This window comes from Gossypium hirsutum, chromosome D11 (genome assembly GCF_007990345.1).
Source record: "Gossypium hirsutum isolate 1008001.06 chromosome D11, Gossypium_hirsutum_v2.1, whole genome shotgun sequence".
Taxonomy (NCBI): Eukaryota; Viridiplantae; Streptophyta; class Magnoliopsida; order Malvales; family Malvaceae; genus Gossypium; species Gossypium hirsutum.
Window position 1 is genome coordinate 35,808,750 of NC_053447.1, and position 12,842 is coordinate 35,821,591.

Here is a 12,842-nt window from a genome sequence, read left to right on the forward strand (position 1 = left end):
AAGATTACATATCAAATTTCATTTGGCATGTTGATTGAAAATACCATTGCCATATGTCATGTTACCGGATTGGCAAATGAGTTTTCTCGAATAGCCCCTTCACTAATAAAGAAAGTAAGAAAAGAGTAACAAATGAGGAAGAGTGATTTATTTGAAATTAGGATTGACACTAAATTTTTGTTTTAGGAGCGAGTCTAGTTGATGTAACAGATGAGCCTAGCCTATATACAATTAGTTACATTTTTTAGATTTAGATTACATATCGTAATGTTATAATAATTATTTTACATTCATAATTTAATTATATAAAAATTAATATATTATGTCCTTAAACATGTATGTATACTATTTTATATAATATGTGCTAAATATAATTATGTGGCATTACAAAATAAATTCATATAATAATATTTATTTTAATTATACAAATATTAATTTTTTGTTTAAAAAATTAACTAATTGAATTGATCAAATAATAAATGGGAAAATCACAAATTTAGAAATTTTGATAATTTCATTTTATTATTCAATTAGGTTTATGAATAGAAAAGAAAAGATTTAAGAGAAGCTACATGATATTTAAGAGCATAATATGTTAAATGAGATATATATTTTATGATAATTTTTTAAAATAATGTTTATGATATTTAAAAGATATATTTTTCTGATAATTATTATATTTAATTTTAATTTTTTTAATAATCTCATTATAGGTTCTAATTATATTTGTTCTTTTTGATACAATGCCTAAAACTACCCATAACCCCTCTCCAACCCATAAATAGGAGGATAATGTGAACTAATACATTCGAACTCTCGTCCTCTTATATTGGTAATAATGCACATATTAATTGAGTTATGACTCAATTAATAATTTTAAAAATTATTTTATTGATATTTATACGTTGTTTATTAGTTTGTATAAGTTGAGGATTAACTTTAGAATGCATAATTTTAATTTTCAAAGATTATATGTTGGAATCCTTTAGAATTATGTGTTTAAAGGTGAATTAAAATATGAAATTTATAGATATCCGATTGGCTGTGATTGGATCATGTCAATAGCAAAAGACAAAAGAGGAGAAAAAACCATGGTTGTGTCTCACCAATACCAATAAAAAGTTTGTTTTGTGAACTTACAACCATGATTTTACGTGCGAAATAAGGCAATGCCTCAGATATAGACTTTGCTTTACTTTTATGTATAAATTTAGAGAAAACTTATAAACAATATGGTATTGGTAAATGTTTTATAAAAATAGAATAAAATATTTAAAAAATATACAGGGAATCCATCCACGTTATTATAAATTAAAAACCAAAAAGTAATGAATGATGAAATTGTTTCAAAAAAGAAATATTTATATATTGAAGCACAAACTCACACTAGCGAAAAGAATATTTGAAATGTATTTAAAAGTGAGATTGCGGCGGCTTACGATACCCCAAATCTCGCCACCCATCACTCCTCCGCATCATTTTTATAACATTTATATTTCTTTTCATCTTCTTCTACATTTTCTTTTATATAAATATTCAGGGTAAGATAATATAATGATGCAAAAAGAAACTGGACATACTTAAAAAAAAAAAAGGACAAAACTCCGGGCAGTTTGCTATTTCTTACAATAAATTATTCCTGTCGTTTCGTTTTTCTTCTTTGTTGCACATAACATAAAACTAAAAATTCACACAGCAGAAAGAAATGTACAGTACGATAAAAGAGCACAGATTTTCATGGTTTCTTTTTCAATGTCTCATTTTCATTTCACATTATGATTCTTACAATAGTCAAAACCAGATAAGAAATTTAAAATTCGAAATTAAAACAAAAGCAGAACCATTTACATATATATAATATTTTTTTGATAAATACTTGTAAATAAAAAGGACTGGGTTTAAACGGGGGGACTACTGTTATCAATTATGTTCAAGTCATGGTTAATATGGGAGAGAACAAGTAAGATTCCATCTCTCTCATGCATCATCTCCTTCAATATTTTTTAGTAATATATAGATACTCCTAATCTGAAGAGCATATCCATGATTCCACCATACCTTCACTTCTTGTAGCCACATTTTCTTCTGCCCCTTTATCGCCATTAAAATCCGAAGAAGACAAGCTCTCCACTTTCCCATTCGAGACTCTGTGGGAGTTACTGTTGTAGCTTCCATTGATGGACCGTGGAAGACTTTGATCATGTTCTTGGAATCCTCTTCTTTCATTTCTTGGCAATGCCCCTTCTAATGATACCATGTTTTGGACCCCACAGAGGTCGGTATTAACGTGACCCTGGCTCAACCCAAACTCATCTTCTAAAACACCCATTTTGAGAGGAGTGCCATTTGATGGAATATCTAAGCACCCTTGAATGGTTGAATTGGGAAGTGGGTATTTTTGAGGGTCTCGAAGGAGAGGTTGGAAGTTAAGAATTGGGTTTTGCATGCTGATGTTGAGGAGATTTTGAGGCTGTTTTAAAAGGCCTAACTCTGATGGTAGTTGGTAGTTAATGGGGGTTGAACTAGTAGTAGTGCTGTCGTTAGTAGCGGATGCAGAAGTGATATTGGTAATAGGAGTAGAAGCTACAGAAGAGGAAACAAACGAGGGAGACTGGATTTGGGGGGCAAATGGTCTTAACAGATAATGCGAAGTTGAAGGGTCTAAATGAATTGATCTTAGAGTGGAGGAGGGTGTACCACCAAATATATCAAGCCTAGTTCTCGGGAAAGCTGAGGACGTAAAGGGTGGTGCAGGGATCCCAGTGAATTCCTGAACCATGGCTCGGAAATTAGTGGTGTCTGTGGTCAAAACAGTTGTTGGTGCACGCCTTGAAGCTCTTGATCTCTTCTTAGTGTTCCGCACCCTCACGCCTGAGACTGAACTTCTTGTATCACTGTCGGGTCCTTGAGGTATTTGCACAGAAGGAAAAGTGGCTCTGCTTTGCGCTTGTTGGTTGCTGTTGGTCAACTGTTGTTGTGTTGGTGATGATGAAGCTACGATCCCACCAACACCAGGGCTACCGGACTCAGATCTTAGATTTTTGGACCAAACAGCATCAAGATTTCCAAGAGGATTTGGGTTTGTTGTAAGATGCTGTGATCTTTGATCAAAGTAGTTTGATAAAGGGTCAAACATAGCCGATGAAGAGTGGTTCTGGTATTGCTGGCGTTGCGGAGGTGGAGACGGCAGCTGCGGTGGTTGGTTAACCAAGTCACCATGACCAATATGACTCGATGCGTTATTGTCCAAAAGAGCTGAGATTGACTCACTGTGTGAATCATACTCTTCACTATCACCACTCGAAGATTGCATACTACCACTATTACCAGAATCCATACAGCAAAAAAGAAAGAAAAAAGAAAAGGACTTAAAAGGAGACGGAGATTGTTTTCTTACGTTACTATTACTCGAAGACTCATTTAAGAATGGAAGCTACAAAACAAAGCATGAGGTAATACAAAAGGGAGAGAGAAAGAAATGGAAAAAGGAAGAAAAAGAGGAAGATCTTCTGGAAGGAGGAGCAATCAGAAAGTACCCATGTTGTCTTTAAGCTCTGATCTGCAAGGAACACAGTATAGTTTGCTTTTACTTTGTGTATGAACAAAAGGGTATGCCGTCAAGCAAGGAATTAACAAGGTCAGGGATCACAAATCAAACTAAGTGGTTGCCCAACAGAGGTTAAATGAAAGTAAACTTTGTTTTGAACAAAGGGCTTAAAATCATTTTCCCTTGTAAGGGTTAAAGACAACTATTTTGGGGGGTGAAACTTGAAAGACGTTTGGTTCTCTAAGCCTTTTTCTTTCTAAAAAAGATGAGGGGGTGGGTGGGGCACCCATGTGTGAGTGATGAAAGGTAATTGGGTTCCGAGGACAACATACTTGCGGTTTTTGATCCTTACAGTGTGAAAAGGAGAAAAAAAAGATATATACTACTACAAATGAATATAATATATGGTTACTATTAAAGAATATCTCTTTGAAATTTTAATATATGCATTTTAATATGTTTAAAAATTAATTTTCATTTTGTTGGGGAATAATGAGGTGGGCAAGCAAACAATTTTGGGAAGATGGTTGTTGAGTGAATTGTATAAAAGAAAAAGATGACAACAATCACCGCCATTCCTTCTCAAAACCCATAAAAAGGAAATAAAAATGTGTGATAAATGCATGCCGTAAATAATGAAATATATAATTCGGGGTAAAAACTCTCCACTTTCTCTCAAATAATAAATTTAGTATTGATTTTAAAATTTTAATAAATTTAGCTTCAACAGTTATACATTTACAAAAATATCAATTAGCTAAATTTGTTAAATCATTACTAAATTGATAAAATATGTAAATTATGAGAGCTAAACATGTTATTATACCAATCAAATTTATGTAAAATTGATGGAAAATATTAATGTCGTGTTATTCCTACTGCATTGTATTGCATTATCATTGTTATTGACATATTAATACTACATACGATATTATATTTTCTTACAATCTTAAGACAAATTATTTGTTGTAGTTTTAATCTAAGATGTATCGAACTAATTTAAGATTGGTTTATACTTTTGTTTCGGATTTTAATTTATTTACAGATTCTGGTTCTTCATTCTAATTATAGAAAAATGTCTTATACGTCAAACAACTCATCCAATTCAAAGGCTAAGGCGATTTGCGAGCCAAACGTTACTTGTGACTATGAGTCACAATGAAAAGCCTGCTAAATTCACTGGAGAGAACTTTAAAACGTGGCAACAGAAAATGTTGTTCTATTTGACAATGTTGAATATGGTAAAACTTCTGAAGGATGATCCTCCTATTTTTAAAAATGATGAGGAAGATGCTATTACTGCCTTCAACATTGTCGAAGCATGGAACAACTTTAATTTCTTATGCTATAACTACATTTTGAACAGTTTATCTAATGAACTTTATGAAGTATACAATATCAAGAAAACGACTAAGGAATTATGGGAATCGCTGAACCATAAATACAAAATTGAAGATGTTGGTGCTAAGAAATTCTTAGTTGCCAAGTTCTTAAACTTTGTAATGGTTGATTCTAAAGTTATTGTAAATCAGGTGCAAAAATTCCAACTGATCATTCATGGTATTCTCACAGAAGGGATGGATATAAGTGAATCCTTTCAGGTGGTAAACATTATTGAAAAACTTCCCCCTGCTTGGAATGACTTTAAGAACTATCTTAAGCATAAGAGAAAAGAAATGACAGTGGAAGATCTAATTGTCAGACTTTGAATTGAAGAAGACAATTGTGGTGCGGCTAAAAGGCTAAACAAAGCAACCAACCCTAACTTTGCCAAGGCAAACGTAGTGGAAGTCAAAAAGGACTCCAAGAAAAGAAAACATTCTCAGACTAGGTCTAAACTAGGACCAAAAGGCAGTGTCTTCAAGAAGCCAATATTCCAAGGAAAATGCTTTAATTGCAATAAGATGGGACACAAGTCATCCAATTATAGACTTCCAAAGAGAGTTAGAATAAACGAGGCCAATGCTGTGGAAAATATTTCTAAGGAAGTATCTAATATTAACTTTTACGTTGTGGTTTCTGAAGTCAACTTGGTTGATTCAAATCCAAGAGAATGGTGGCTTGATACTGATGCCACACGTCATATTTTTTGTGACAATGACTCATTTGTTGAGTTGGTTCCTTGTGAGAAAGGGGAGAAACTCTATATGAGCAACGCTGCAACTTCCAAGATCAATGGGAAAGGTACTGTGATTTTGAAGTTGACTTCTGGAAAAAGTTGAAACTTCAAAATGTGTTGTGTGTGTTTGACATACGCAAGAAACTTGTCTCTAGAACCCTCCTAAGTATGCATGACTTTAGGATGATATTTGAATCCCAGAAGTTAGTTTTGTTAAAATGAGGAACGTTTGTGGGAACGGGATATGTATTAAATGATATGTGGAAACTCAATACTATATTTGTAAAAACTAATACTATGAATAAGAATGATGCTTCTTCTTTTGTTTATATGCTTAAGTCATTTGATTTATGGCTTGGTTGACTTGGACATGTTAATTCTAATATTTTACATAAATTAATTAACTTATATCACATTCTTTCATTTCACATTAATTAAAATCATAAATGTGAAACATGTGTTGAGTCAAAACTAACAAGGTCTTTATTTTAATCTGTTGAAAGAAATATTGAATCACTTGATCTAATACATAGTGATATTTGTGACTTAAAGTTTATTCAAACTAGATAAGAGAATAAATATTTTGTTACCTTCATTAATGATAGCATAAATATTGATATGTATATTTGCTTAAAAGCAAATATGAAACTATAGAGAAATTTGTTTTCTATAAGCAGGAAGTTGAAACCCAACTTAATAAAAGAATTAAGAGGGTGATAAGTGACTATGGTGGTGAATATGTTGAACCATTTGGTAAATTTTATGCACAACATGGTATTATTCATGAAGTGACACCACCATACTCTCCTCAATCCAATGGGGTAGTAGAGCGTAAAAATCGAACCCTAAAGGAAATGATGAACGCAATGTTAGGAAGTTATGAGTTGTCACAAAACAAGTGGGGGCAAACTATTTTATCATCGAATTACCTTTTAAATAAGGTGCCCCACAAGAAAAATAACAAGACACCATATGAGTTATGAAAGGGTAGGAAACCTTTCTACAACTATTTGAAAGTGTGAGGATGTCTTGTAAAGGTAATGGTTCCTTTACCGAAGCAAATGAAAATAACTCTTAAAATGGTAGATTGTATTTTCATTGGTTATGCACGCCACAGCAGTACATATTGATTTCTTGTACATGAATAAAAGAATCCTGGAATTCACAAGAATACGATATTGGAATCTAAAAATACCTCATTCTTTGAAAATATATTCCCTTGGAAAACAAGGAAAGTTGGGTCAGGTTCAACAAAATGAACTTCAGAGACTATTGATAGTCAAGACTTTCAACAAGAAGTTGAAGTCGAGGCAGAGCCAAGAAGAAGTAAAAGGGCAAGGGTGGAAAAGTCCTTTGGATCAGATTTTCTAACATATGTGCTAGAGACTGAACATCAAGCTTATAGTGAAGCTATATGCTCATTTGAAAACATTTTTTGAAAAGATGTTATCAAGAGTGAAATTGATTCCATCATGAAAAATCATACATGGAAATTAGTGGATCTACCTCAAGGAATTAAACCACTAAATTCTAAATTGATTTTCAAACAAAAATGAAAGTAGATGGAACAGTTGATAAGTACAAGGCCAGATTGGTTATAAAAGGTTATAGACAAAAGGAAGACATTGATTAATTTGATACATTTTCTCCTGTATCAAGAATAACTTCTATAAGAATGATACTTGCTATTGTTGCTTTGCGGAATCTAGAAGTTCATCAAATGGATGTTAATACAACTTTTCTAAATTGAGATCTTGATGAGGAGATTTACATGGAACAACCTTAGGGTCATGAGCTCCAAGGCAAGAAATAAAAGTCTTTAGATTGGTAAAGTCTTTGTATGGAATTAAGCAAGCACCAAAGTAGTGGCATGAAAAGTTTGACAGTGTCATGATATCAAATGGATTTTAAATTAATAAGTGTGACAAATGTGTGTATGCCAAAACCACTGTTGATGGAATATGTAATTCTATGTTTATATGTTGATGACATACTTATTGTTGGAAGTAACAATGAAATGGTAAAACGTACCAAAAACTTGTTAAATTCAAGATTTGACATGAAAGATATAAGACTTGCTGATGTGATTTTGAGCATCCAAATCAAAAGGTCATCTGAAGGTCTCATATTGACTCAATCACACTACGTAGACAAGATTCTTGAGAAAGTTGGCAATGATGATTTTGGTGTAGCAAGAACTTCGATAGATATAAGTCAACATCTGTCCAAAAACAAAGGTGAATGTGTTGACCAAGTGGAATGTGCAAGAGTCATAGGCAGTTTAATGTACCTTATAAGTTGCACTAGACTTGATATTGCTTTCACTATAAGCAGATTCACAAGCAATCGAGGGGAGAACCACTGAAAAGCGATTGTGAGGGTACTGAGATATCTCAGATATACTTAGAACTATGGATTACATTATTCCAAAATCCTACTGTGTTAGAAGGATTCTTTGGTACCAGTTGGATATATGATATTCAAAATCCCAAAGGCACAATAGATTATATTTTCACATTAAGAGGATGAACTGTGTCATTAAAATCCTCAAGGCAAACGATTATAACTAGATCCATAATGGAATCTGAGTTTTAAGCTCTAGAAAAGTTTGGAGAAAAGGTAGAATGGCTATGAAACATTTTAGAGGATATTCCTGAATGGCCAAAGCCTGTGCTCATAATATGCATATATTGTGATAACCAAGTAACAATTGGTAGAGCATAGAATGTAATGTATAATGGTAAGTCAAGACACATGTGTCGTCGACACAATATCGTCAGACAATTGATCTCAATTGAAGTTATCTCTATTGATTTTGTAAGATCAAAAGAAAACACTACGGATTCACTAACCAAAGGGTTAAATCGAGATCAAGTTGACAAAACACTGAAAGGAATGTAACTAAAGTCCATGAATATTTAAGGAGCTATGTGAAGGAAAACCCAACCTAGTTGATTGGAGATCCCAATATCTAGGTTCAATGGGACAAGCTACTTGAATAGACCTTGTGACGTCACTGTGGGGGTTCTTATCTCGAGTCCATTCCTATGATGAAAATAGTGATTAGAATGTGGAAAAGCTTAAGCAATGCTTTTAATGACCATTGTATGTTTTGGTGAAACGAACAACATAAGTCACCTATGTGAGAGTGAAGTGGGGCCGCTTGAAGGAGACTATTGGGGCATAGTTCTCTAAGCTCTTGTAGAACCAGGAGGATGTTCACGGCCATATGAACATACCCATGAAAACCAAAAAATCTTGCCAAGGAGGTATTTGCATGAGGAATATCATCATTTACACAAATGACAAAGCAGTTCAAGGACATCACGTCTACTGGTCAGCTAGTAAAGTAAATATACTTTCACAAGGAAATGTTCAAGGGTTGATGCTACTAATCCTATGCAAATATCTCGAACGTAGAATATGTCGAAACCACTTTTTTGTAAAATGGGTCGACTTGGATTTTGAAAAACGAAAACGGAGTCGTCACCAATCCTTTTTATTTAGGTGTGATCGGATCATCTCATAATTTAATCATTTTAATAAAATTTTAAATTTACTAAAACGATAATTTTTGGTCTAAAAAATCCAGAAAACGGGTTCGGGAGTCGATTACGCACGAGGAAGGATTAGCACCCTCGATACGCCCAAAATTGGTACCTTGTTGATTAATTAGTGTCCTAATATCGAAAATTTACAAAGATTTTAAAATACGATTGTCTTATTTAAAATGACACTTGTACAAATCAAATTATATGCTAAGATCCTCTTATTCGGAGAGATAAAATGTCACACCCAATAAATTAGGATATGATGTTTCTCATCCTCAAAAATGAGCTTGTCTTTTGATTTTTTTTTAAACTCATGCAATGAAGTTTAAAAAGGATATTCAATTGTTTAAGTAAGATGAAAAATCGAAGCCCAGTAAGTTAGGGTACAATTTCTCAAAATTCCAAACATAGAATATTGCCTTTTTAAAAAAAAATTATCATCTCAAGAGAACAACATGTCATATCCAATGAGTTAGGACACAACGTATCGAATTCTTGAGAATGAGCTTTTTATTTATGTTTTGATTAAAGAAAAGATACTCGATTATTTAGATTCAACGAGAAAAATTGGAATCCAATAAGTTAGGGCTCAATCTTCTCGAAGATCTCAAATACCGAATATTACGTTATCTCGAAAGCTTTTGGAATAAAATATTTTGAAAATTTAAATGATATTAAATGTAACTTTTTTGAGCAAATAAAGCGTGATGGAATAATAATATACAATGTAAAGTGGTAATCAAAAAACGAAATGTACACTAACAATCAACAAATAACCAATAAATACAAATTAGGAAATACAACATACATAATAGCAATAATCATACAATATGTTATCTTTAAAACTCACATTAATACTAAAATGAAATGAGTAATGGGAAAATCTAAAATAATACAAACAATCCCAAACAAAGGATATAGGAGAAAGTTTAAGCTATATGGAACAAATTTAAATAAATCATTTAAAAAATCATTTAAAATTACATATACATGACTAACTTATATATATGTGTTAATATAAAATATAACATATAAAGATAAAAAAATGTATGCTAATAGTCTTTGAAAACGAGCAATATATTTACAATTTAAAATAAATAATATATAAATGAAATTTAATGCAAAGCCATAATTAAAGCCAATAATATATAAATATTTATAAATAAACAATTTAATACGAATGAGATCTTTAATTTGAAATAAATAAAATAGTTTTACGATAAATATACACAATTGATGATGATTTTTTAATAAAATAAATAAATAAATAAAGTGTGATAAATTCAAAATAAATAACGTAAATGATGAAGCTTAAAAAAATAAGTATTAATTTGCAAGATAACATAAACTATGAAGCAGAATTTTTAAAAAATGAAAAAAAAAAGCATAAATAAAAGATTATAATGAATGCGCTGAAATGCGAGGGATCAATACAACAATTATCCCAAGGTTCCTAAACTCCACGTTTAAAGGGATCAGAATGAAAAAATTCAAAACAAACTGGGTAAATTTTTAAAAAAGAGAAAAAGGGAATTAGAAATGTGAACTAAAACAGAGGGACTAGTGGCACAAATATCCCTACCAAGACCAAAACGCGTAGATCTAGCCGCATCAGGGTCAGGTCCTCGGGTATAGCCAACAAGATACTTTTTTGAAAGCCATTGAAACAGGCCTCAAACGGTGTTGTTGCTCAGTCACTATAAAAACTAAAAAAACAAGATTAAAATGTGTTAGCCACTTTAAAAACAGAATGGCAAAACCCTAGCCATTAACTGTTCGGAATCCTAGCCATTCCAAGGCCCTTCGATCCTCGCCAGAACTCCGATTGTGACGGAGTGGGCTAGGATTCAACAACACCAGGTAATTTACTCGCCTTTTAACTGTTTCATTTTCTTTTTTACACACATTGAGCAAACAAAATGGATGATTCAAGAACAGAAAAGAAAAGCAACGAAAAGAGAAAAAAATATCAAATCACCTTTAGAAAATTCTATTTTTTTCTTCTTAGATTTCTTTCTGGAAGTTTTTTTTCTGTATCCCCTTTTACAAATTTGCAATCGGCCTTATATAGCCGAAACAATAAATAAAAATAAATAAAAATTATTTCTGTTATTCTGCTATTTGTTGTTGTTGCTATGCTATTGTTTCTGTTTTTAGGTGAAACCACCGTATGTAGGAGCCGTTCGTGGGGTGACGTGGAAGGGGCTAGAGGCGCGCGTGTAGGGGGAGCAGTGGCTGAAGGTTCTAGGGTTTTTTTTTTAAAGTTTTGGGCTAATTTGGGTTTTAGGCTTAGTATTTTAGGTAGTATTTTAGGCCTGCTATTTTATTGGATTTGTAATAAAAAATTGGACTGTTATTGGACTTTTAATAAATTGGACTTATTTTATGTTGTTTTTTTATTTGGTTTTTAATTTATTTTTTCAATCGGGCTCAGGCAAATTGGGCTAATTACAGAATCTATCACCTCTTTGAGTCTCATTGATCCATCAATTTCATTCATGTGGGAGATTGTTGGAAAATAATTGTTGTATGATGAATGATAAATTGATGCTCAAATTAAATAATTGTATCTCTTGGTTTAATGTTGCATTTTTTCATACAGTTGTATCTTTTAAACAATTGTATCTCTTGGTTTAATACTGTATTTTTTTTCATTCATTGCCTCTATTCACTTATATCTATTAATTTTTCAACAAAACTCTTCATGAATCGGTCTAAATCTCTTGATTCATTTCCTCCCCTCTATATAAAGCCAAGTTAGGAGATTTAAAAAACATCATCAAAAACCATCAATATAAAAAATTCATTCTAAATTCATTTCTCTTGGTGATAGAGAAAAACAAGATTGCGTTCGATTGATCACTGTTGTTGTGCTACTACTATGATCGTTTGTTGTTGTATCCTGGGAGACAGACGTCCACGTTACTCAAAGCATTGAGGAGAGGTCAAATTTGTCTTAAGGAAACTATTCATTAAGGCCTTAACAAAATTCATCTTCTAATTTTCAACTCTGCCCAATTACAGGTATTTTGTTGTGTTACTGCTACTGCATTGTATTGCATTATCATTGTAATTGACATATTAATACTACATACGATATTATATTTTCTTACAAGATTAATATATTTTATGTTTGTTCAAGCTCGGTCCAGCCCAAAATATAGACCTAAAATTTTGCCTAAGCCTGTCCATTTTTACAAAAGATTAACCCAAACCCATTTTAGGCTCGCCCATATTATTTTTTTATTTTTAAAAATATTTATAATATTTTATTTAGCATTTTTTTATTTTTTTATTTATTGAAAATTTTATATAGTCATCTTAGCATTATTTGCAAAAGATTAATCCAGACCCATTCTAGGCTCACCCATATTATTTTTTTATTTTTAAAAATACTTATAATATTTTATTTTCACATTTTTTAATTAAAAATTTTATATAGTCATCTTAACATTATTTGCAAACGATTAACCCAAACCCACTTTAGGCTCGCCCATTTTATGCTCACACGAGTTTTAACATTTTTATCCGGGTTAGGCTTGGGCAAAAGTTTAACCCATTTTTCAGATCGGGCCTAAAATTTTGTTAGGGCTCGACCCATGTACAGCTCTATTTGTCACATGTC

The 12,842-nt window shown here is 32.1% G+C and overlaps 2 protein-coding genes and 1 long non-coding RNA gene across 3 annotated transcripts; 2 read left to right on the top strand and 1 right to left on the bottom strand.

Moving 5' to 3' along the window:
- Positions 1 to 1,741: 1,741 nt before the first annotated feature.
- On the bottom strand, positions 1,742 to 3,897 carry LOC107913665 (mucin-3A). The gene has a single exon (XM_016842317.2). It carries the CDS (start codon positions 3,335 to 3,337, stop codon positions 2,024 to 2,026), a length of 1,314 nt encoding a protein of 437 aa, XP_016697806.1. The 5' UTR covers positions 3,338 to 3,897; the 3' UTR covers positions 1,742 to 2,023.
- A 798-nt stretch (positions 3,898 to 4,695) lies between these two features.
- On the top strand, positions 4,696 to 5,256 carry LOC107911194 (uncharacterized). Its single transcript, XM_016839075.1, has one exon. It carries the CDS (start codon positions 4,696 to 4,698, stop codon positions 5,254 to 5,256), a length of 561 nt encoding a protein of 186 aa, XP_016694564.1.
- A 5,386-nt stretch (positions 5,257 to 10,642) lies between these two features.
- On the top strand, positions 10,643 to 11,603 carry LOC107911444 (uncharacterized). The gene is made up of 2 exons (XR_001687885.2): positions 10,643 to 11,077; positions 11,375 to 11,603. It is a non-coding gene; the product is annotated as an uncharacterized lncRNA (long non-coding RNA).
- The last annotated feature ends 1,239 nt before the right edge of the window (positions 11,604 to 12,842 follow it).